The sequence below is a fragment of the Dendronephthya gigantea genome, unplaced genomic scaffold (assembly GCF_004324835.1).
Source record: "Dendronephthya gigantea isolate DGI-Jeju-01 unplaced genomic scaffold, DenGig_1.0 000009F, whole genome shotgun sequence".
Lineage (NCBI taxonomy): Eukaryota > Metazoa > Cnidaria > Anthozoa > Malacalcyonacea > Nephtheidae > Dendronephthya > Dendronephthya gigantea.
This window is the reverse complement of record NW_021163019.1, coordinates 381,968-408,051: the sequence shown is the minus strand read 5'-3', so window position 1 is coordinate 408,051 and position 26,084 is coordinate 381,968. Positions and strand designations below refer to the sequence as shown.

At 36.6% G+C, this 26,084-nt stretch overlaps 4 protein-coding genes across 6 annotated transcripts; 2 read left to right on the top strand and 2 right to left on the bottom strand.

Annotated features, from left to right (window-relative positions):
- Positions 1–155: 155 nt before the first annotated feature.
- Positions 156–5,623, bottom strand: LOC114517676 (TNF receptor-associated factor 3-like). 2 transcript variants are annotated; one of them, XM_028537463.1, is made up of 7 exons: positions 5,289–5,623; positions 5,089–5,137; positions 4,903–5,004; positions 3,928–4,053; positions 2,914–2,946; positions 1,615–1,647; positions 156–1,235 (listed from the first exon to the last, which is right to left on the bottom strand). In XM_028537463.1, the coding sequence occupies exons 1-7, from the start codon at positions 5,453–5,455 to the stop codon at positions 672–674; spliced, it is 1,074 nt and encodes a 357-aa protein (XP_028393264.1). In that variant the 5' UTR covers positions 5,456–5,623; the 3' UTR covers positions 156–671. The 2 variants fall into 2 exon arrangements, with proteins under 2 accessions (XP_028393264.1, XP_028393265.1); XM_028537464.1 differs by lacking the exon at positions 2,914–2,946.
- A 7,526-nt stretch (positions 5,624–13,149) lies between these two features.
- On the top strand, positions 13,150–14,277 carry LOC114517607. Its single transcript, XM_028537395.1, has one exon. It carries the CDS (start codon positions 13,150–13,152, stop codon positions 14,275–14,277), a length of 1,128 nt encoding a protein of 375 aa, XP_028393196.1.
- A 1,707-nt stretch (positions 14,278–15,984) lies between these two features.
- On the top strand, positions 15,985–16,724 carry LOC114517606 (protein ALP1-like). Its single transcript, XM_028537394.1, is given in 3 exon segments — positions 15,985–16,130; positions 16,132–16,159; positions 16,161–16,724. Coding segments are annotated over 3 exon segments (738 nt in total).
- Positions 16,725–16,842: 118 nt separating this feature from the next.
- LOC114517677 lies at positions 16,843–18,363 on the bottom strand. Of its 2 annotated transcripts, XM_028537467.1 has the most exons (3): positions 18,139–18,363; positions 17,403–17,936; positions 16,843–17,329 (listed from the first exon to the last, which is right to left on the bottom strand). In XM_028537467.1, exons 1-3 carry the CDS (start codon positions 18,306–18,308, stop codon positions 17,284–17,286), a joined length of 750 nt encoding a protein of 249 aa, XP_028393268.1. In that variant the 5' UTR covers positions 18,309–18,363; the 3' UTR covers positions 16,843–17,283. The 2 variants fall into 2 exon arrangements, with proteins under 2 accessions (XP_028393268.1, XP_028393267.1); XM_028537466.1 differs by having other exon boundaries at positions 16,843–17,936.
- Positions 18,364–26,084: the final 7,721 nt, after the last annotated feature.

Here is a 26,084-nt window from a genome sequence, read left to right as displayed (position 1 = left end):
AATTAAGTTAAATCGAAAACGCGATGAAAATTTGATGACGGCCAAGGTTAACAGAGCGAAAGCTCCCATAAATATATAGGTATAATAAACACAGGTAGTGTTCCAACAAACTTATGATTTAGGTTATAAATTCACCATGAAAAATTACAAGGACATTATCATTATATGATTATCAGACGATGTTTTTTATATCTATATAACTAAGCTTTGATCTAGCTTTTGAGATCTAGCTTTGAAGTCACACTTTTTAAAATCTATAACAAATCTTTGATCTTCGTTTTGAAATCTAACAAGGCTTTGATCGACTTGCTTTTGCAACTACAACTTGAAATTTTATCTCAACTGAAAGTTGACTATATTTGCCATGAAGAACATACAGGACAGTGCACTCATTGCATAAGTATACATAAACTAAGTGTGTTGTGAAAGTCTAACAACAACGAGCTTTCATCTATCTGAAAGTGAACAACGAGTTTGTATATAAATTGCTACATTCGGCATGAAACATAACGAGTGTTTCCCTTTTTCCAACATTTCCGTGTGTGTATCAAAGCCCTTAGCGCGAATATTTATAAACTATGCACGTCTCTACCGCCACCAAATGTTTAGTGACAGAACGTTTATGAAGTCTCAATATATCCAAAACATACGGTACATTCACTTCGAAAGCATCAAGGCTGTATTGACACTGCGATGTATAGGGTATGGTTCCTTACATACTGTCGTTTGCGCAGAGTGGAGTGTAACACGAACTGTGGAAAACCAAGACCCTGATTACTCCTTCCAAACATCGGTTTTTCAAATTCTTCTTCTCCCTCTGGATGTAGATCCTTCTCGTGATTGTGAACGGGAGCTTCATTATTTTGCTGATCAACAACAATAAATGTAACTCTTTTGTTAAATGGCCATTCTAACTTGTCGTCATTATCCCCTTGCAATAAGTGCAAGTATACCCCCATATATCCCGTGCTGCCACAGGGGGCTTCATTGAGGTGAACTGCAATCTTCATTCTGTATCCATGATAATTGTTAAATGGATCACCATGAATTTCACCGTACTGGTTACTCGATCGAGCTTGATTTAACTTGTGTGTAAAATTCGGTATCGTTAAAGCTATCGATACCGTTAGGTTTTGCCTGAGCTGTTCTAGTGACTGCCCTGAGGTCGCTGGTAGCGAAGTGTATCTCCCGAAAAATAAGATTTGATCCTTAAGTTCCTTAACTTCTTCATCGTGCTAAAATAATGAGACACATGCAATAAAAAATTTCCGGTCACTACGTGAACTTTTCATAAAATTGTCGACATAACGCAATACTAATATAGCGCTTTAGATCTTTGTATCAAGGATTAGGTTTTTTTGCTGACTTACTGAATATTGCGTTTTTACGTGCACCCGCCATGGTAAGTGTTATTTTAAAGCACTCTTTATGAAGATTTTTCGTACAAAAAATGCTGCAATTCTGTTGCAAAATAAAATTGCCATCTTGAATCCGATTTAGAAACTTTATAATCATTAAAACCTTCTAAATCGTAATAAAACAGCGTCCGCAAGGAAACCAAGCCGCTAGCCGCAAGCTGGAAAAATATGCTCATTTAAAGTAAAATTCACTTACTTCACTCTTGAGTTTGTTCAAGTCAGTTTCGTGCTGTAAGGAAAATAAGAAAATTCTAAAACACACCCAAACCAGGATATCTTTTGCAAACGACTTTTACAACAGAGCTAAAGGTAAGCAAAGAAGTTGCGAAAAACCACTAAAACGCTGAAAATCGCATTAGTTACATCGGTGTCCTTCACGTGCCTAGCATATAAGCTCGTAATTTACTCGGCCAAGCGTAATTGGGCACTCGTGACCAAAAAGCCACAAAGTTACTTAGGCCCGTTTTAGCTTTAACTTTTTACGTGTAAATATACAAATAAACTTAAAGTGGAAGTCAAGTCCGTTCTGCGCATAGGTTCTGCTCATAACAAGTGAGGGCCCTCTGATGTAAAAATTGCCTAAATTTCGCATGTTTCTTATTTATTCTAAACATAAACTCTAGTTCATATTAATTTAGAAGCGTAACGAACCTAAATAGTGTTAGAAATTCAGACAGCACATCGTATTTTAAAAAAATAGTGAAGTTCAAAATGTAAATAAACCGTTTGTTTACATGCGGACTTCTTGACTTCCACTTTAAACAAAAACGTTAGCTTGTTGAAATAATGTTCGGCGCACGAAAAGTTCGACGCCCAATGACGGGCACTTAGATCTCACTCTCACAATTTTCCTGGAGGATGTGGCCCACAGTGAAGTGTGCACGTACTTGGCAAGTGTTTAGTAAAAATAATTATAATATAACATTTATAGTACGCGCGTGCTGATTGGTCAAGAAGCGTGTTTCTATTTAACAATTAGACAACGAGTCCAAGTTGTCTATAAGCGAATATAGTCAACGAAGGCGGGTTGTCTAATTGTTTTAGTATACACCCTGTACCTAGATATATTAATCTCGAGAAAATAATCGATACACCGCAATTACACCGAAAAATAATTTAATTAATTAAATTTTATACGGTCGCGTGAGCGAATTTTTCCCAAACGTTCACCATCACGAATAGACAATGGTTGAGTAGCCAATTAGAATATAGGATTTGTAATAGACAATAGTCGGGTGTATACTAAAAATGTATAGAAACACGGGAATTTCCCGCCGAACTTCACAAGCATGAGAATTTGTAATTGAATCGCCCTACGGGCTCGTTTTCCCACTAATTATTTTTCGTTCTCCCAAACTCCCACGCGTGTTTCTAAAACTGTAGAAAAATAATGTTTCTTACTTTACAGTTACTTATCTATTGTCTTATCTTCGGTTATTACTTTAGTTAGAAGTTTACTGTTTTAAACCTTTTCCACCATGGCATTATAACTAACCTTTGCTTTCATCGCGCTGATTTCATCGTCATACTACACAAAAAAATACTCGCATTTCCTCGCTTCCTTGACTATAGTTTTGAAAGTTTAAATGTATTAAGTATAAGTATGTATTAAAGCTATCCTACATTTTATTTCTTTTGTTATTTTAGCTCATGGAGTTGTAGGGATATTTTACGTATTTTCGAATAGTTTGTTTGTGTACGCGTTGAAGTTGCCTACTATAATATTACATTTATTTCCACGCGTGTTTCTATAGAAACTGTATAGAAACACGGAAAATGTTTCTATTTAATAATCTGTAGGAAACAAGATTTAATATATTGCCAAGTAAATGACATTTTTGTCAATTTCATCCGAGTAACGATGGCATTTATTTTGAATAAACCAATTCGCCATTGCCAATGGGCAATGCCAATGATTTTTTTTTGTACTCTGTTCTTTTTATAAACCTTAAGTTTAAGCTGTTTGAGTTCATTGAAGTTAACTTCTCCCATGTCATTTTTGTGCTGAGAGGAAAAATAAGGTTACATTTTGATAATATGAACAGGGTAACCTGGAAAAATGATAAATGTCTTATTTTTCTGCCTAACCCAAGATGGATTAACTTTGGTGGTATTAAAAGAGGATTCGAATCTCAAAATGTGTCTACAGTTCCCTCCTATACATGTACATGTGTAAAATATGCAAGCTCTAAAATGTGCCCTGAATGTATTGAATACTAGATTTACATCAAACACAAGTTTTAAGTTCCATTAAATACACGTGCACAGCTCTGACACACCTAGGAGTTTGAGTCCTAGTTGCAACATATGCTTTAGAGCAGAATATTTTACTGTATTTATAAACAAAACAATTCTGTGAATTGTACAGGCCTTAGTTAGACCACTTAATTGGGGGGGGGGCGTAGGAACAATAGAGTAACAAAAGAAATCAGTCGCCCAAAAGACAAACATATAAACAATTAAGCTTCTAGCTACGCCCTGCATGCATATGCATAATTAATATACTTACCACTTTTTCTAATGATGAAACTTTCAACACAAGACTTTCAAATCTTGCTTGAAGCTCAGCTATAGCATCTGATTGATTGGCATTATTTTTGTTGCCAACTAGAAACTTGCAGCTATTCATGTGAGCCTAGATTGGGTAATTTATTGATTTATCATCATATGTGATATTAGTAGAACTTCAAAACTAGAAGAGCAATAGATATATTATTTTACATTTTACAATTGTATACTTTTATTCATTCCTGAATTATGTTAGAACTACTAACAATATTGTTTCACATAATATTATGAAGCCAATATAAAATATGTATATTTGCTGTTATGACTCAACAAAATAAATACATTTTTACACTTGCTTAGAACATTTTATATAAATTAAAATTAAATGAAATATCTGGTATTTGGTCTGATAATCCAGCTGGGGCCGGTTGTATCAAGCCTGTTTAGCTTAAACGGTGGATAAGTTCAAAATAGAAAGCAGGCCTGCCGTTTTATTCAACAAGCAAACAAAATGTTTTTGACCTTCATACAAGGTACTGTTCACAACTACATATTCAGTGCATATTATTCAAGTTGACTCATTCAAGAGAGTTGAAGAGTGTTATTTAGTTTTCACTTATCCACCGTTTAAACTAAATGGGCTTGATACAACCGGCCCCAGGACTTTTCCTGAATATTCTGGAAGTACTGGATTTGGTTGGATAGTAAAAACTATAGTGTCTTGTGCACTGTTACTTGGGACTATATTGAATAGGTTTACTGTTCCGATAATTTAGGCTTAGCAAATGATGTTTCGAACAAGGGGTGTTCAGTCAAGGTCGACTCTGACACTTAACACTGAAATAATGTTTTAGCAAGCAGTGCAATGAGTTGCTTGAAACTAATTATATTCATCTGTGATATATTGTTATGTGACCATAAATTTGGAGGATACAACTGTACCTTGCCTAAATAATAATGAATAAGTAAAATGTACCTCAAGAAGGGAACCTAAACTTCCAATCCAACTACACCCATCATTACAGCAGTGTACATCCAACTTTTTGATCAATCTTCTTGCTGCATGATCTTTAAACACCTTGAAAATGAATAACATATCAGAAGGCATCAAAGCTAAAAATTGTCAATGCTAACAATATTAAGGTTAACAGGCGCCGCTTACATTTTCTTTCGATATTCTAATTCTGCACGATGGACAACGAGGATCACTTCTGTTGAGATAATAATATGTCATATGTGTTAACATGTAAAACCTTGGTCAATTAAAAATTGCACTTTTCATGTAGGTTACATTTTAGCTGTGTACGCCGCACACACAAACTAATTTTGACTCCCTGCTATATTCCCTGCTATACTCCTTACTTTAAAATATCCTCAATACATTGTGCGCAAAATTGGTGTCCACAATCCTCAACTTGCACGGCATCTTTCAAAACCTCCAGACATATGACACATTCGAAGGAACTCCTCGCTGCATTCTGCTCTTTAAACCACTTCAGTGGGTAGCCTGAATGACCGTTTGTTGCCATTCGTATGCTGAAGAGCGGAAAAGACGTAATTAGTGAAAATGCACGACATATAAAGCCAAAAACATCTTTAATTTTGACGCTAAAGCACAGAGGAGATATTTTTAAAATTAATATATTTGCCGAGAAATTGACCGATTTGCCAAGAAACAGACACAATATTTCACAGTCCCTAACAAATAGCCTCGGGGCATTCCCATGATCCTTTGCGTAATCAATAGACAACTTGCATTATAGGATTCGCGCCGCTAAGCATGATAGTAGGAGGCTGTAAGACACTAAGACTGTAAGTTGCTTTCGATTTTCGAACGAAATGGCCGGCGCTGGAGCGGGCAATTTCATTCGGAGGAATATATGGCAGTTTTTAGACTATTTATTGCTTCAATCGACATTCGTTTTGAGGAGTTTTTATCCATTAGCAACCGAGAAAATACTCCGAGAGTGACACGCTTTGAAAACTTACTTTGCAGAATTTACTAGGGGATATTTCGATCTCCGCAACAAAAGCAGGTGAGTTGGCCTTTCATTATGCGATCGGCTGAATTTTATTTCAAGATATGATGCTCGGATAGTGCCTTGCATTCGATCTCACAGTTTTTTTGCATGTTCGCGCATTAAAATGGCATTTTTGACCTCCTGAAATTTACAACCTCTGTCGCATTTGTGTTCGAATTTGCTATTGAACCCATAGAGACTTCACTAAATGTTTATATTTGTTTTGGCGCGAAAATACACTAAATTCAAATTCAAGTCGTCTTCTTGTGGCACAAAAATTGAAAGATAGACGTTTTCTGGGTTTTCTGCTGTTATTTATCCTTTAGCTGAAGTGTAACTGTTCTCCTCTCCTCCGGTACTAAATTTTGTATATAATACGTGAGTTCTATCGTAATTTTAGGCAGTGGCGTAACGGACGAAGATGGGGCCCTTAGGTATATTTGGTGTGGGGGCCCTAGCTGTTTGTCATGTTTTCACTTGAAAAATAATTTGAGAGCTGAAGCTTGTAAATTTACATTAGTGTATTACTTCATTAGTTATAGAAGTAATAGAACATGGATAGTAGAATAGAAAATTCAGTCATGGTCGATGGATATGCTCTATTATTTAATCTACCATCATTAATGCTGCATTTTCCTTTGCAATATACCTCATACCCTAGGCCTATCTTTGGCATAACAATTTGTTTTTAACCTGACTTTTTTATGCGATACACTGACACGCCGTTTTTCTTTAAGAATCGTGGCGATAAACGGCAATCAATGGGGGCCCTCTGGGGCTCCCAACGGTCGGGGGCCCTTAGTTCTTGTCCTAACCCTACCTTACGTCCGTTACGCCACTGATTTTAGGCAAGATATAGTTCAATATAAATTTTTAAAGTCGCTTTAGATTTGTATATAAATTTTTTAATAAAATATTTAGTTAAATTATAAGTAGCTAGAAACAATTTAGGGTATCTATTAAATTTGTTCATATTTTAAATTAGTGTAGAATTGAATTAAATTTTAAATTTTTAGTCTAGGGCAGCTCAGTATTTAAATTTAAATTTCATATATAATATAATTATAATGGAGGTTGATGAACCACACACTTCACTTGAGGTAAATAACACTGAAAAAAGTGAAGTCACTGCAAGGTTATGGAAAAGATATTGTTGTATCCCACAATGCGAAAGCAACAATCGGAAAAAGCCTGAACTGTCTTATCATAAGATTCCAAAAAATCCTGATTTAAAGAAAAAGTGGGTAAGACTTTTGAAAAGAAAAGGTGTAAGAGATCCTAGTTCCACCCATAGGGTGTGTTCAATGCATTTTGTGGGAGGGAAGAAGACATATACCAACAACATTCCAACAATTTTTGCATCAACAAGTAAAGTTAGTAAACCAAGAAAAAGACCCACTGTAAGAGTAACAGTTGACAATAATAATTATTCACAATGTTCATCAAGTGGAACAAGTAAAGAAATAAGAGATGATGCAGTCACTAGTGAGATTAATTCTACAGTTGTTGAGATTGAGGATCCAATAAATAAAATTAAGAAGGAAATGGCTATACTTGAGGATGAGAAACAGCAGCTACAAAAACAGCATGAAGAAGATATCAAAAAAGTACAATTAAGTGCCTTCCGATTAGAAAGATTCATAGGCAGTGACAATGATTTTAGATTTTATACTGGATTTCCCAACTATTCAAGTTTTAAAGCTTTTTACGGATACCTTTCTCCGGCCTGTGAACACCTGGTGTATCATGGTTCCAACACTGCTCCTATAACTTCGGCATCACAAACAAAATGCGGTAAACAAAGATCAATGTCTCCAGAACAGGAGAATTATTCCTTGTGCTCACAAGATTACGTTTGGGCTTACTTTTACAAGATATTGCTCACAGATTTAATATCTCGACAAGCAGTGTTTCTCGTATTTTTAAAACCTGGATTCCCTTTATGCATCAACGCCTTCGCACCCTCCCAATTTGGCCCAGCCGTAAATTTATTCAAGATAACATGCCTTCCTGCTTTAAGCACGTCTATCCTAACACAAGAGTTATTATTGATTGTACTGAGTTTTTCATTGAAACACCATCATCATGCAGAAGCCAGTCAATCACATTTTCCAGCTATAAGAATCACAACACTGCCAAGGGTTTGATTGGAATTTCACCAAATGGGTATCCAAGTTTTGTTTCCAGTTTATACACAGGTAAAACTAGCAACAAAAAAATCACTCGGGACTGTGGGATTCTAAATTTGCTAGAGCCAGGAGATGAACTTATGGCAGACAGGGGTTTTGATATTGATTCTGACATGCCAAATGGGGTACTCCTAAATATCCCACCATTTCTTGACGGACAACCTCAACTTTCAGCGGAAGATGAAGCCACAACTAGAAAAATTGCATCAGTTAGGGTGCATGTTGAGCGTGCAATTGCACGGATAAAAAACTATAGAATATTACACCAAGTAATACCATTGACACTGGCTGATAGCCTTGACCAAATCTGGGGTGTTTGCTCCTATTTAACATTGTTTTTGCCCCCGATTATTAAAGAAAAACAATCTTAAAGTTGAGTCTTGACTTCTAATATTGCAAGTCCAAGTAATTTACTTTCTGCTTTGTGCTCACATAAGTTATCCTAAAAACAGCGTTTGTACAATGTTATATATATCAACTGCTCAGGATTTATCAATCAAAATTCTTATAACAAATATTGAGAATAAAAACAGCTTAACTCTGGCACAATTCTCTGCCAGAAATCGTTGTCAAAACGAATTCTCTCAACATGTAAATCAACATTGGTAAAAACGACAAAGTAACACCAGCTCACATTCAGCGTTGCCATGCAGCCTTGGATTTGATAGTAATAGTTATGTGTCTTTTTCAGTTGGACTTTTCCATTATTTATGCCTAAGAAAAAGTTTGTCTTTGCATGCCTCCTCTATGCAAACATCCTTTTTTGAGAAAGGGCACTTAACTTCACCAATGCCGAAGGATTTTTCTTCAGAATGATCGAAAGCTAAGAAATCTGGACTGGCTCCTAACCAAGGAAATTCTATGTTAACAACGAAACCACATCTTAAACACACATTAACACCCAGTCCTTCATTCTTTTTTAATTTACAGTATTCTGTAATCGCCTTTTCTTCCTTATCTTTTCCCCATTGACAGGGTTCAGGACTTTTAGCCTGTTTGGACTGGTTTTTCATTTTGTTAAGCAACGAGGTTGGGAAAATTGTTTTTCTTCTCTTAACTACTGCACCGAAATTTGATGATGTGAGCCTCTTACTGCGCTCCTCAAACCACTTCTCACTGGAAGATTGATCCCTGGTATTTCTTTCAATTTGGAGTACTTCTGAGTGTGTAATTTTTGCAGCATGCTTTAATTCCTTTACTGTATCGCTGTAGCTATTTGATTTTTCAACTGAAATGGACTGTAAATTATCTAAAACTTCATCACGGATAGCAGTGTCATTAAGATTCATGGTGAGGGATTCAGTGTGCCTCTTTTTTTATGGAAGATTCTGGTGGGCAGCCTCAAATGCATATGGCTTACAATCATTTGACTCTAGCAACTGTCCTAGATAGCTTTCCTCCTGATGAGAATTCAAACTGCATGCTAATTTCTTGATTTCAGTTTGTTGGATTACCTTAGCAAAATCTGGGGTGGTATTGTACACTTCATTGGGCAGTTGTGATCTTTTACGCTTATTATTGTTTTCAATATCCTTCTCATAGACAGCCTTTTTAAAAATAATGCTTTCATACAGGACTGCCTCATCAGACTCATTCTTTTTGGTACATGCCATTGCTGTAATAATTGTGTGCAAGTAAGGTGATCCGGGACTTCGGTCAGGTCTAATTGTTTATATTCAATTATTTGAAACAGCAATGCAACAATGTGTTTGCATTTTCCACCTTTGCCAGCTTTACATGTGCAGTTGCTATAAACAACCTCCCCATTAGCTTCATTTAAATGAACATATACAGTGTATGTTGTGTTTTTCATTGCAGCATTTACAATAGCTTTAACCAAAAAACATGACATGTTAGCTAGCTTTGATTACATTCCCTTTAACTTCAACTTGACCAACATATTTATCCTTGAACATTTGATATCCCAACTTTTTATGTTTGTGAGCACCACCAGATTGTTCAGTTTCCAAATGTTTTGTTAATAGCTCATAATTAAAGGCTGGAAGGCCATTTAAATCCCTTGTCCACCTTTTTATTGTTGGTATTTCAGTGTTATTTACCTCAAGTGAAGTGTGTGGTTCAACCTCCATTATAATATTATATATGAAATTTAAATTTAAATACTGAGCTGCCCTAGACTAAAAATTTAAAATTTAATTCAATTCTACACTAATTTAAAATATGAACAAATTTAATAGATACCCTAAATTGTTTCTAGCTACTTATAATTTAACTAAATATTTTATTAAAAAATTTATATACAAATCTAAAGCGACTTTAAAAATTTATATTGAACTATATCTTGCCTAAAATTACGATAGAACTCACGTATTAGGCCCGTTTCATACGCCGTACTTTACATGTACCGACTGAATTAAATTGAATTGAGTGCGGCTCAATGTGAATTGGGCACGGTCGAACTTAATTTATTTGAAATGTTTGCGGGGAAAGGGGTCTGGATATAAGCGATTTGCCCGCGAAGACGCGAAATTCAATTTCACTATGGCGCGTCCTGGAAAATCTGGATATCTAATGAAAATTTTGATACTGAATGCCAGACGGCGAAGGCAAAAGCTGAAAAACATGTCTTTGCTCTTTATGGCAATGAAAAAAAGGCGTCTGCAAGTTTTACTAAGTCTTTTAGCTTTGATGCAGAATTTTCTGCAACAAAAAGAAATACAGCGTTCCTGTCGACGGCTGAGAAGAAACACCGGATGGTGGCAATTGGTATGGAATGCTTATTCTACTACGTCATCAGCTAAGGTCGTGTCAGAGTTGCATGAGAGAGCATACGCATGCGCACGATAGCCACTTGTATACGCCTTTGTCACGGAGAAGCCACAATTTTTTCGAATCTCAAAAAGTTTCTACTTCAATCCTATCCATCAAGACGAAAATTGCTGATTCAAAACTTCCAAAGAACAAAATCCAACTCTTACAGATAAGTTGATACAAAATTAGCTAATTGTTTGTATAACTTTGCGTTTATTTGTTATGTAAATTATGTCTCAAGATAAACCAGAGTCAGCACCTTCTGAGCACGCTGCCTCCGATAATAATGATTATAACACTCATTCAAGAAATGAGGAAAACTTTCTTTCTGTGCTCACGGCTATGCAGGCTAGCATGTCACAAACAAATGACTATTTGAAAGGTATATTCGAAGGACACAGGACCGTCGAGAAACGGCCTCGTGCTAGCGACGCCGAAGCCGAATACATAGTCGTAGATGAGCCCGAAAACGGCACAGAACCAGCTCCAAAGAGAGCAAAATCTGCCCCAAAGTCTGGGCACACGTCCGAGGGTAATGACCCGTTAACAACAAGCCAGCAAAGTACTGTAGAAGATTGTCACGAGAACGAACAATCTGCCGAACAACCTAATGAGGGCGATGACACGTTGAGTTTGTATGGAGGACCAGACTTTCGAGAGGATGACGACGAGGTTAACAACGATAATCTCCTTGAAGATATAGCTCAAAATTTGTCTGCTAAGGAACAAACTGGGCCTCCTATTACTGAACCTTTGGCCAAAATTATTAATTCAAAACTTGCGGATGATTTCGATATTTCAAAATTGAAAGAAATCCTAAACAATATAAACGACCTGAAAACTGTGACCAGATGTATGTGCCCAAAGTAAACCAAGAGATATGGCAAAAAATGAAGCCATTTGCCAAAAAGGCTGACATTAAAATGGCCAATTTACAAGACACCTTGATAAAAGGGCTCTCAGGTCTAGCGAAGGGTATTAATACATTGTTAGAGTGTAGGGAAAGTAAAACCATTCCAAATTACAAAACTATCATCCCGCAATTGCTTGATACTACTGCCCTAATTGGACATGTATGCAAAGAGATTTCATATAAACGTAAAGATGCCATTCGACCTCTTCTTCACCCAGATTACAAACCACTTTGTTCAAGGACCCACAAAGTTGGGCCTCTACTCTTTGGGGAAGATCTAGCTAAGAAAGCTCAGGATATTAAAATCAAGCAAAACTGTATCTAGCTTAACCTTCCATTCAGGGCAAAACAACTTTACCAAACGTTTTTCATCTGGGCCATCACAATCTCAGGCAACCAGGCCTTTTTTATCCCAGCGAGGGAGGACACAGTATCCTCCCAGGAGGAACCAAAATTACCAAACCCGGAAGCCATCAACAAAAAATTAGAACAATTAAGACAACAGGTATATAGTTTTCCAGACTTTGTTATAAAGGAATTAATCCCTTACTTAACCGAAAAGGTTGCCTCCTTTCACGCGGGTCAAATTTCACATTCCCTTAGCGAATGGGAAAAATTAACCTCAGACTCAGACATTTTAGAAATGGTTTCAGGGGCTCAGCTTACTTTTCATAGCACTTGCCCTGTTCAGCACCAGTCCCTCCAAATATGCTTCCACATGCAGAGGTGAATAAAATAGATGCTGCTATTGAGGAATTATTGAATAAGAAAGTGATTATCCCTTGTCATGCAGACTTAGTTGAATTTGTTTCCCCTATTTTTACCACTCCGAAAAAAGATGGCAACCTTAGATTAATTTTAAATCTTAAAAAATTGAATGAATCTGTAGAAAATTACCATTTTAAAATGGATAATATACATACCGCTCTTACGCTTATAACAAAGGGATGTTGGATGGCATCATTAGACTTAAAGGATGCTTACTATAGTGTTCCAATCCATCCTGCATCCCAAAACTTCCTAAAATTCTCATATAAGGGAAAATTATTTAAATTTACAGCTTTCCCCAATGGCCTCTCTTCTTGTCCAAGAAAGTTTACCAAATTATTCAAACCAGTCCTGGCCACATTAAGGCTGAAAGGCCACATTATTATAGTCTACATAGATGACTTACTTTTGATTGGCCATTCATATGAAAGTTGTATTAATACTATCATTGCAACATTGACCTTATTGGAAAAACTTGGTTTTGTTATCCATCACACAAGTCTGTATTTATCCCAACACAAGAAATAATTTTTCTTGGGTTCCGAATTAACTCCCGCACAATGACAATACGTCTTACTGATGTGAAAAAAGAAAAACTCATTTGTCTCATTACAACCATCTTGGCATCAGAAGCAACTAAAATAAGATCTGTTGCCCAAGTTATTGGTCATATGGTATCAAGTTTCCCGGCTGTCAAATACGGCCCACTTTACTACCGCAACCTTGAGAAAGACAAAACCGTAGCATTAGCTAAACACAAAGGAAATTTTGAAGCTCCAATGACTATATCTAAGAAAGCCAAGACAGAATTAAATTGGTGGCTAAAGAATTTACAAGGGTCATTCAAAAATATCCTCACAACCCCAATTGACATTGTCCTTTATTCAGATGCCTCTCTGACTGGGTGGGGGGCAGCTCTAGGTGACCAATCAACAGGGGGGAACTGGTGCAAACAGGAGGGCGTACAGCATATAAACGTCCTTGAAATGAAAGCTGCATTATTTGCACTTAAATCATTTGTTTCAAAATTAGCAGGGAAGCATGTTAAAATTATGGTGGATAACAGTACAACTGTTTATGTGATAAACAACATGGGGACAAGCCATAATGACACTCTAAACACCATAGCAGTGGAAATTTGGGAATTCTGCATGACTAACAAAATAGAAATCACTGCAGCACACTTGCCTGGGTCTACCAATGTAGTCGCTGATAAGGAATCAAGGAAAATATATCGCGAAGGTGAATGGATGTTAAATCCATCCTATCTCCAAACAGCATTAAACCTGCTAAAATTTCAACCGGAAATTGACTTGTTTGCTTCACGACTAAACAAACAATTCACAAAATACTGTTCATACAAGCCTGACCCAGAGGCAACATACATTGACGCATTCTCTATCCCATGGAACAATCTAAAGTTTTATTGCTTCCCTCCGTTTAGCTGCATTTTAAAGACAATCCGAAAAATTACACAAGAACGAGCCACGGGCATTCTGGTCATCCCAAATTGGCCGACACAGCCTTGGTATCCACTGATTGCACCACTGCTAGTACAGCCACCTTACATTTGCCATCCTTCCCCAACACTCCTACATCTACCAGCTGCGCCAGACGAGTTGCACCCTCTAGTAAAGAAGCTGGAACTGAAAATATGTTTTGTGTCAAGCAACAACTCACTCAGTTAGGTGTGTCGGAAAGGTCAGCGACGATAATAATCGCCTCTTGGAGGGCAGGGACAAAATCCCAATACCAAACATATATCAAAAAATGGGGACATTTTTGTAGTACTACAAGGTGCGAATTTTTCAACCCACCTATTCCAAAAGTTATTGAATTTCTGTCCGATCTTTTCCATTCTGGTTTATCGTACTCGGCCATTAACTCAGCGCGCAGTGCTTTATCGGCTTTGTTCCAGACCAGTGCTCAAACTCTACCTTTTGGGCAGCACCCCCTTGTCAAACGTTTCATGAAAGGGATTTTCGAACTGAGACCCAAATTTCCACGATATAAGTCTATTTGGGATGTTAATATCGTATTCAATTATTTGCGGAAACAACCGAAGATACAGGATTTGTCCTTAAAAGATCTTACATGCCAACTAACATTCCTCCTCTTAATACTGAGCGGGGAAAGAGGCCAAACAATCCACCTTCTTAATATGGACAACATGGACCTCTCTGCAGAGAAGTGTGTGTTTGTAGTTCAAGAGAAGGTTAAACAAACCAGGGTTGGACGTCATATTCAACCAATTACTTTTAATGCTTATCCACATGAGCCAGCGCTTTGTATTATTCAACACCTCAAGGAGTATATCGCACGAACAACAGAATTACGTAGCTATGACTGTAAAAAACTTCTGATAAGTTACACTAAACCTCATAAAGCGGTCTCTCGTGAAACCATATCACGATGGTGCAAGACAGTGCTATCCCTAGCTGGTGTTAACACGAAGGAATTTGGTTCTCACAGTACCCGAGCAGCCTCCACATCATATGCAGCAAACCAACTAGGAGATATCACTCAGATTATCGAGTCGGTTGGCTGGTCGAATGCAACGACTTTCCAAACTTTTTACAATAAACCTATCAAGACTTCATTTAATCTCGGATCTACGATATTGAACACACTAGAAAGTAGCTGATATGTTTTGTTAAATTATATATACAAATATATACACATGAGTACCTATTGATAATGAATTTTCTGCCTGGGTTACTTTGTAACCTCGGAGCCTGATTCCATTGTTTACTGTGAAATCTCATGCAACTCTGACACGACCTTAGCTGATGACGTAGTAGAATTTAAAAATTAAACGAGACTTACCTGAAGTTGAAGTTTAATTTGAATTCTGCAAGTCATCAGCGGGGAGTGGAAGAGTTGCATGCCCGAACCCTACAACAATTTATACCCACCCAACTCTTCCACTCCAACAATGAACTCAGGCTGACTTTGAAATGTGGCTATCGTGCGCATGCGTATGCTCTCTCATGCAACTCTTCCACTCCCCGCTGATGACTTGCAGAATTCAAATTAAACTTCAACTTCAGGTAAGTCTCGTTTAATTTTTAAATTCTGACGAAATATTTAAGCGAACATTTCGGGTATCAAAAGGTACATTTATATTTATATTGAGTCGTATTCGCAATGAGCTTGAACGGGATACTGTCAATGAATGTCCAATATCCCCAGAATGTCGTCTTGGAATTTGCTTGTACCGCTTAGCAAGAGGCGATTATTTTTACACAATATCAGAGATGGCAGGTTTGGGTGTGTCGACGATTCATGGGATAGTTTCAGAAGTATGTAAATCTATTGTGGAAAACCTGTGGACAGAGTTTATATCGAGTATGATGCCTACCGATAAGGCAGACTTTCAGAAGATGATGGATAGTATGTGGACTATGTGGCAATTCCCATTCTGCTGGGCTGCGCCGGATGGATGTCACATACCGATTAAAAGCCCACCTGGTGGAGCCGAGGCGTGTAAGGAGTACCACAATTTTAAAAATTTTTATTCTGTGGTTTTATGGCTATGGTTGATTCAATTATAGATTCATATGGGGTAGTTTGTGGTTTTCCAGGGAACTCCCATGACTCTATTATCTTCCAGGCTACGGATATGTGGGATAAAATTCAGAATCGTGGAGCTGTTCCAGATATTGGGAAGAAGGAAGCAGATATAACTATTCCTCCATTAATTGTAGCTGATTCAGCATTTCCTTTACAACCATGGTTATTAAAGCCATTTACAGAAGCTGTTTTAAATGACAAAATGAAAAACTTTAACTATAGACTAAGCAGGGCTAGAATGGTTACAGAAGGAGCATTTGGACAACTTAAAGGAAGGTGGAGAATCTTGATGAGAAAGAATGAAAGCACTCCAGAAGAAGTTACCATAAATACACTATCATGCATGGTGTTGCATAATATTTGTATTGCAAGGGGGGATGCAATTTCTTCTGCATTGGACCTTACCATTGACCCAATTACCAATGCCAGAAAATCAAGTGAAAAAATTAGAGATGAATTACACATGAGCAAGTGTAGAAAAAACCAAAGAAATTCCAACGCACAAGCAAATAAAGTAAGAAATGCTCTTGCAGACAAACTGTGGAGAGAAGTTTTAAACTGATGAAACTGTTTGAATTGACTTGACCATTTCGTTTATTTACAATCAAGTTTTATATAACAGAACAACAATAATGTAAAATAATCTCAAAACATATATTGTCACAAAGTTACCTATTTATTGTTTATAAGGCCAAAATTATAAGAACAATACTTTGATACTCTACTGGCTATCAAATAAATGTTATTGTTAGATGTATACTGATCTCATTCTAAAGTTAATATCAAACAATATTGCATGCTACTAGTGACATGTTTAAAATGTACACTTGCATGCTTAACCCTTCAAACACAAACTACAACAAGTTACCTGTAGCACATATACTAGTAAACTGTACACATATGCATTCAACTGAATGGTGGTGCATGAAAGAAACCCTGTGTCCATTCATTTTCTTGATTAGCTGATGGTGTTGATTGGCCATTGTATTGCCAAACTGAGCAGTTTCTATCAGGATATTGTATGTTGTACTGCTGAGGTGGTTGAGAAGCTGAAGCTGAGCTTTGATTGAGCATTTGCATCATCTTTAACTCATATTCTCGAGTTTTTTCAGACTCTTCCTTTAAAAAGGACAACACCTCCTTTGTTGGATCTTTTTCAATTGCACTCTTAATAAGATTCAAAGTTTCATTAACCATGTCCTGTTTACTTCTTTTTCTACTGCGTTTATTAATTACTAACTTTTCCTTCTTCCCAGATGAACTTGATGTTGAAGGTTCATCTTCTTCCAGGATTGTTAAGCTTTCTTCTGAACCAGACGGTTCCAATGCAAGTTCTGGCCTACAAGCATCACGAGTTTTGACTATTGCAAACAAGTCATTAAACCATTTTCCATAGTCCTTTTGCTCAATAAATCTGTCGATTCCAGTAGCAGTTTTGATTGTTAGGGCTACACTTTTACATTCTGAAACACATTTTTTGAATTTTGTTCGAACTTGGTTACTATTAAATGGCACTTCTTCTCCCCTTGATTCAACACGTTTCTTTAGCTCTGCAAGCACTTTTTCATAAATATCACCATTTCTTTGGTTTTTTTGATTGGTAAAAATCAATTTCTTTTTATACTGCTCACTTGAAATGATTATGTCTACCAGATCATCAAGTATTGATTGGCTCCATTTAGCCTTTCTACCTCTTTTCTTCTTTTTGCACTCCTCCTGTGGTATGATGGGATCATCTTCACTTGCTGATGAATCGAGATCATCATTAAGATCACTAAATCAAGGGCTAAAGGGTTAGGTGACCTGAATGTGTTCATAATTAACATCTAGTTGTTACATATTTCATAAATATTAATCTATACTTGGGTGTTGTCATATACTATAAAATTTATGACAAGATCGACACTCATATAATTTTATAGTGCATAAAAACCTGGCAAAAAACCTTGAAAAAGATGATAGAACCGATCTTATACCTGGTAAGAAATGAATCTTTCACACTTTTGGTGCGATTATCTGTGACAAGAGTCTGCGTTTCCAAATTATCAGTTTTATCACGAGGTACAGCCCCATCAATAATCAACTTTCGTTTTGAAAGGTTTGTTTTCCGTTCGCATGAATAGCAATAAGCCACTTGTTTTCCCATGATCCAACCATTCGTATTTTCGTCTATCTCTGGAGTTCCACAAAGGTTGCATATTGGCTTTTTACACTTGATACAAGCATACTTTGTATCAAGAGAGCACGAAGAGCACGCTTTGTTCGCCATGTTTAGTGCAAAAACAAGTGTATTATGGGAAAAATTATTATTTTTAATTATTTATAATTTATGCTTTAAGTTCGGCACATGTGAGATACGCCGTCTAAATCAGCTGCCGCACCAAAGTCGCATTATGCGACTAAACGTGTCGAATTTATTTATTTTGCCGCACTAAATTAATTTGGTTGATTCAGACGTCGAACTTTTGCCGTGCCTAATTCCTGAATTTAATTCGGCACATGTAAAGTACGGCGTATGAAACGGGCCTTATATACAAAATTTAGTACCGGAGGAGAGGAGAACAGTTACACTTCAGCTAAAGGATAAATAACAGCAGAAAACCCAGAAAACGTCTATCTTTCAATTTTTGTGCCACAAGAAGACGACTTGAATATGAATTTAGTGTATTTTCGCGCCAAAACAAATATTTAACAATTAGTCGCCGAAGGCGAGGTGATTACAAGCCTATATTCACTGAGCCGAAGGCGAAGTGAATATAGGCTTGCAATCACCGAGCCTGAGGCGACTAATGGTTTTAGTATAATTTCAGTATTGAAAAAGTTTTATTTATAAATACAACTGATTTATGTTCTCAATTTCTGCTTCCGAAATTTTTCCAAAACGATTTTGAGTATTTTCAGCCATGTTTTTTGGGGAAAAGCAATAGTTACTGCTCAGACTGCTCTGAGCAGTAACTATTGCCTCATAGTTACTGCCGAGGGAGCCAATCAGAATGCTCAAAGGTCATTTTTCAATACTGAAATTATACTAAAAACATTTAGTGAAGTCTCTATGGGTTCAATAGCAAATTCGAACACAAATGCGACAGAGGTTGTAAATTTCAGGAGGTCAAAAATGCCATTTTAATGCGCGACCATGCAAAACAACTGTGAGATCGAATGCAAGGCACTATCCGAGCATCATATTTTGAAATAAAATTCAGCCGATCGCATAATGAAAGGCCAACTCACCTGCTTTTGTTGCGGAGATCGAAATATCCCCTAGTAAATTCTGCAAAGTAAGTTTTCAAAGCGTGTCACTCTCGGAGTATTTTCTCGGTTGCTAATGGATAAAAACTCCTCAAATTCTCTCAAAATATAGAGCATAGCACCCTTGTTATTTCCCATAGGAAAACGAATGTCGATTGAAGCAATAAATAGTCTAAAAACTGCCATATATTCCTCCGAATGAAATTGCCCGCTCCAGCGCCGGCCATTCATTTCGTTCGAAAATCGAAAGCAACTTACAGTCTTACAGCCTCCTACCATCATGCTTAGCGGCGCGAATCCTATAATGCAAGTTGTCTATTTTTATCGCTGAGTGTCCCTTTTGCCAAATGCACGTCATTTCCACGCGCCACGCTACCACCCGATTCTCTTCTGGTAAGCTCTTTCGGCCAAATTTCAATACAAAAGTCAGGACAAAAGTATAGAAAAAACGCTGTTCGAAATATAAAAAATTGACTTTTTTTTAACTGGGTCGGATTATCTTCATTTTTGGACTAAAATTTTGGAGATTACGCCTCCCTCGAATAAACGCCGCCCTCGAATTAACGCCGCAGGGACAAGCAAAAATATCATTAAACGCCGCCCTCAAATAAACGCCGCCACCTTTTCGTCATTGCGGCGTTTATTCGAAGCATTTATTTATAACCACAGTTCAATTTTCCTATATAATTATATAAATAGAAAAGACACATAACTTTTATACTTAGTTTTTTTGGGGATTGATTGTATTGGTTAAATTGGCGTTTAAATTACACACTGAAATGCAGAGTTGTTATGAGTTTGCAATAAACGCCTCCCTTGAATAAACGCCGCCCTCGAAAAAACGCCGCATCTTAATTGCTAAAAATTTAATAAACGCCGCGGCGTTTATTCGAATAATTACGGTAACGGTAAGTTGTTTGTTTTGTTTGGGTTTAAATTTTGTTTGGGTTTAAATTTTAAATTATCGTGCTGTTTTTAAAAGCAGTATTAAAATCCTTGTTTTGTAAGTGAGTTCTGATTACCCTTGTCGGCTGCCATATTTATACCCGAATTGTCAAATTGTGTTTGCCAAAGTGAAACGTTGTCAGAGCTGATTTTTTATTGTTTTTCAACTAGCAGGCAGAATGTTTGCATATTTGTGGAGTAACAATATAGGACGAATTTCAAAGAATACTTCTAAATTCGCGTTTTAATTTTGAAATATCAAGAAAATACATTGCAAAACATTTCAAAGCAAAACAGAGTTTTTGGCGTTATATAGCTTTAACTCGCAGAGGATATCAGTTTTTTAATAATTAGTACCATTTGATGATACAAACATTCACTGAAAACATTCATAATTATGTATCTTTACTTCATAAGCAGAGTTGCTGTTCGATTACATACTTTTTCAGTCATTTTAAACTTTTTTTGATCAAATTTTCACCAAGCATATTATCCCTGGGCTCTCTAAAAAAATACATTTTAGCTCTTACAACCTTACAATACAAAAAACGTTTGGAACATTTTAGTCAAAGCGATTAAATTTTTTTAAATTGCATTTACAAGTACGATCGTACTATAGTGGACCAGGAACTGCGTAACCGAGTTTAATTTCTGAACTGCATTGTATTTATAACAATGGAGAGGACAATGAAATTCTAATCGTTTGCGTTTACTTATATATAGGCTGAATATTAATGATATGTATATATATAATTTGCTGCAAATATATCAAGAATTGCTTGTAACTTGCTTCAAAGGTCAAAAGTAAAAATTCGAACTCCGTCAATCGATATTGCTTAGAATAATTGTGCCAAGTTTCATTCCGATCAAACAAGTAATGCTAGGGAATAACTATAGAAACTATTGATTATTGTAAATTTCCCTAGAACTAATAATGTGAATAAATTTACTATAGAATACCCCGCCATCGAAGCAATGCCTTTGATCTAAAAAGCCTACAGCCTACGCCCCTTTTACACAAACATTTTAGCCTATGTGCCAGCAGCCCTACACACTTAGTTTCTCGCCTATTAGCCTACACATCCACTGGCCTACACGCCTACTGGCCTACTCGCCTCTCCTCTTTGTATATATAAAACAGAATAAAACAGTAATTAGTACAGAGAGTAAAACTGACCGCGCACGTAAACAATGTAGTCGGAGCATAAGAAGCCCAGACAAATGAGTCGGCCATTTGACTATACAAAGTGTTGACTGTGTCGCGAAAGAAACAACCGGTGGATTTCCCATATCAACTGGGCTCAACTACTCTTTCTCATGTTGAGAAAGAGAAAGATCTCGGAGTTACAATGACTTGGAATCTTTCATGGGATTCTCATATCTATGAGATTACAGCTAAAGCGAACAAACTGCTCGGTTTATTGAAGAGGACATGCCCTTTCTTGACTGACGTCAGTGTTCGCCGTACTCTGTACCTTTCCTTAGTGAGATCCAATCTAACTTATGCCTGTGAAGTTTGGTCACCATATGTTTGCTCACAGAGGATAAAGATAGAGCGAGTGCAGAGGCGAGCCACTAGATGGATATTGAAAGCTAGGAAGGGTGTGATGATGTCAATGTTCATGAGTATGTCTCGTTTGTAACCCATAACCACTCTCGTCTATGTCGTAATCCCAACCTGTTGCTTAAGATTCCACTGTGCAAAACCACAACATACCAGAACTCGTATTTCAACAGGATCGTGAAATTATGGAATAGCGTTTGTAAAGAGGCCCACCAAATACATTCTCCAGTTTCAAAACATTTAAATACTACCTCTGTAATCATTATTCTATGTCAGTATCGACTGTATTCGACGTAAACTTGTTATGTACCTGGTCCATGTCACGTGTCTGTCCTTGTCATAGGAGTTAATTGTCTCGTTGTATAAACTTGTTATTAGTGTGTTTATTAAGTAAACTAGAAGTAATCAAAGATTAGCAAGTGCGTTCGGTGGTCTTCTATAGATATCCTTGATGTGGATCTAAATCTTAAGGCAATGCGAATTAAAGTCTGCTGTGAATCTTCAAAGAAGTAATCAAGTAAACGCGGTTTGTTTACTTTATGAGCAAATAAAATTCCGGATTTTGCATGGTTAAACCAACGGAAGATAGCTTCCTGATGCTTTGACGAGAATTCTCAGTCATATTGCAGACACTTCAAATCAAAATAATCGAGTGTACAATTCCCATAACTTCTTAATAAACAGGCGAATATGAAAGCCAAATGCCCGGTCCTATAAACAACAGCGTATTATCGCAAAATACGGAAAGCACGTGACATTAGGACACGGCACAAAACCCGGAAATCAGAGCATACGCAAAAACACGAAACCGAGGCAAATGTTACATCCAAAAATCTCGAAATGACATAGCATCCAGCCGTGACGTCACGATTAGGAAGCGTTCTCCTTCGTCGAACGCAACTATATTCATATGTATTTTGTTGGCAAGGTGCCTCGCATGGATAGCACAAATTTACGTTCCGTTCGCACCTCTTCCATTTGGCTTTGGGTAATACTGTATATGTTCTGTGCATGCATATTATTAGTACGTCTTTTTGTAAATAATCATGTTCATATTTACCCAATAAAGTATTAAAGACTTATACAACTAGTGACGTAACTTACTATATTATGGGGAAGGAAGAAAACTCTCGCCTCAATTTTCAACATGTTGACAAATTAAAACACAAATTACTATAGTAAAACGGCACGTCGGCTGCTAAATGCCTACCGTAGGTTTAAGTTGAATAATCAAACTATACTTTCATAATGAAAATAGTGGTGAATCCAAAGGAAAGCGCTGGAAAAACGTACACAAACTTTGTAAATTTGCCGAAATTTTCGTGAATACATGCGGAATGTAAGTACCTACCCAAAATGGCGGCGGCGGAAGAATCTGATTGGTCGATAAAGGTAAACAAAGTATGATAACGAATTGAAGTTTATGAGTTCACGGCAACCAGGTATACAGGGTGTATCAAATCCTCTTTGTTCTACAACACAAAAGACGTTTGGCCCCTGGAATGCGAGAAAGCTTGTAATCATATTCTAGCGGCACAATCGTCGGTAAACAAAGTCAGGTGCGTAAACCAACGAGCTGAATTGAAAGTATTTAACGAGTAAAATTTTACTTACAACTTATTTTATAAGGTTGACAATAAAAACTCGTTGTTCGGTTGTTAGCTGCACCATTATTAGTTTAGCTGATTTGACTATTAGCAGTTAAACTGTACGATTAGAAGCCATTTTAAAATCCCAGGGGCATAAAATCTATTGAGCTTATAAACAATATGAATTTTAGAATATTAAGTGGTTGCGTTTTTTTTGAGACACCCTGTATAATCCATCGTAATTCTCGCTACTCTGGTTTTAGTAAATGAAAGTAATCACCACACAAAGATTAACTTTCACGACCCCGTAGGGTATGATAAGTATGATAAACCAATCTGATTCGTCGAGAAAGGTAAACAAAGAATGATCGACCAATGAGATTCTTCTGCCAGCCGCCATTTTGGGTAGGTACTTACATCCCGCATGTATTCTGTATTCACGAAAATCTCGGCAAATTTACAAAGTTTGTGTACGTTTTTCCAGCGCTTTCCTTTGGATTCAGCACTATTTCTATTATGAAAGTATAGTTTGATTATTCAACTTAAACCTACGGTAGGCATTTAGCAGCCGACGTGCCGTTTTACTATAGTAATTTGTGTTTTAATTTGTGAATATGTTGAAAAATGAGGCGAGAGTTTCCTTCCTTCCCAATAAAATAGTAAGTTACGTCACTAGTTGTATAGTCAAATGGCCGACTCATTTGTCTGGGCTTCCTATGGCTAGGCTCTACGCTTTTTCCTACCAAAGAACCGTCTTACTCTGCATTTCCAATAATAGGTCCATAAAATGCATTCTACCAACATCAAGAATGTCTCAGCCGGCTGTAAGCACTAACAAAATCAGTTATTTACCTCCCTAAAAAAATTTTTCGGGGAGTTTTTATCAAATTTACGAAATCACAAAAAAAACATTTTGTTTTGGCCGTGTTTGTTTTTGCGTGTAAAGACTGGGGGTGACTTAGCTTCAACTTCCTGTCAGAAGGTAGCGTTCCAGTTATATTCATTTCACTGGTCTATGGCAGTGAACTCGGTCTAGACTATGGTAACAGAGAAGAGATGGATTCCGTGCTATGGTTAAAGCGTTCAGTCTGCTGTTTCATAAAGTTTGTGCAAAATAAAACGAGAAGAAACAAGATAAAGAATGACAGATAACTAAGAAGAGCAAGTATATACAGTTCAAGAAAAGCGGTGTAAGAGAACTAATTCATAATCTGCAAGCTTATAAGTGTTCACTTTGTTTATAACCAACTGTGAAAGGCAATTAATTAACTTCAAAAAATGTTTTTGAAAGTGTAATTTGAATTTTGATATGACAAATATCACTATACACTATAAAACTTTTAGTCGTCGACTGCAATCACAGAGTATAATAACATTTGAGGTTTTTTCTTTTTCACTGAAGATTTTGTACTGTTTTAATCGTTTGAAACTTCAATCTTAAACCATTACTTTATTTGCCGCCATAGCATAATCCAGCAAATTTTGAACGGCCAATGTTTTATACTAGCTTTATGATTATTTTTGTACCAAATGATGGAAACATTAGCTATAAAGCCTATAATAATTATAGTCGATAGAATATAATATCGCCTGATTAGATTTTATGAGTTTTGGTCAGGTTAGCTCAGGAAGTTCTGTACTTGGTTTGAAATAGCGAGAGGTTGCTGCATGCATGTATTTCTAGGATAGTTTTGTATTCGACACCACTGCATTACTATTGACTAACTTACACTTATCTCTTATTAACGTCAAAAACTGTTCATTCACTGATCATCTACTAACCATATAATAATTATTCAACTGCTTTGTAAAACTAATTAAGTTCACGGTTTTATGCTATCCGTTCTTAAAACACAAACTTTGTTAGCGGTTTCGCGTTTGCCGTAAACGTCAAACTAAAAATCAGTATAAAACAACAGGCTTAATCAGTCACCCGTATCTTGATCGATCGACGAGCTGGAACAATATAATAAAAAATTATAGTGTTTAAATAGGCCTTACGCTGACAAGATGCATGTAAAAGATAGAAAATAGAGTTAATTCCATAAAAAATCTCCGGATTCTTATTACTGTTATATAAGCATTATTAGTGTTCTTAAACACGGTTTTGAAAGCGTTCGAATATGCGATGCTGGTCGATGTTAGCGATTCAATAAACATTCATAATTTCCTACCTTCAAAATTTAGCGAAATATTTCAAATATTGAACGTGTATAACACACGTTCGCAGTCTTTTTTTGGGAGAGGGGGAACAAACCTTTTTTTAAGAATGTCAAAGAGCTTTTGGTTAATCCGGGCAAATTCCAATATAAATTAGGCCATAGTCATAGAAAACGCGATGAAGATTTGATGACGGCCAAGGTTAACAGAGCGAAAGCTCTCCATAAATATATAGGTAGCTATAATAAATACACTGTCAGGTGGTGTTCCAACAAACTTATTATGATTTAGGTTATTGTTATTATATGATAATCAGACGATGTTTTTGATATTTAACCAAATTTTGATCTAGCTTTTGAGATCTAACTTTGAAGTCAAACTTTTGAAAATCTATAACAAATCTTTGATCTTCGCT

Excerpts from the sequence above, each read along its gene's own strand:
- LOC114517676 (XM_028537463.1), bottom strand. The coding sequence starts at position 5,455 with ATGGCAACAAACGGTCATTCAGGCTACCCACTGAAGTGGTTTAAAGAG. Across the intron at positions 5,005-5,088 it reads TTAGAATATCGAAAGAAAAT|GTGTTTAAAGATCATGCAGC; the intron begins GTAAGCGGCGCC and ends TTCATTTTCAAG. Across the intron at positions 4,054-4,902 it reads GTTTAGGTTCCCTTCTTGAG|GCTCACATGAATAGCTGCAA; the intron begins GTACATTTTACT and ends TACCCAATCTAG.
- LOC114517607 (XM_028537395.1), top strand. The coding sequence starts at position 13,150 with ATGACAATACGTCTTACTGATGTGAAAAAAGAAAAACTCATTTGTCTC.
- LOC114517677 (XM_028537466.1), bottom strand. The coding sequence starts at position 18,308 with ATGGGAAAACAAGTGGCTTATTGCTATTCATGCGAACGGAAAACAAAC. Across the intron at positions 17,937-18,138 it reads AAAGATTCATTTCTTACCAG|TGATCTTAATGATGATCTCG; the intron begins GTATAAGATCGG and ends CCCTTGATTTAG.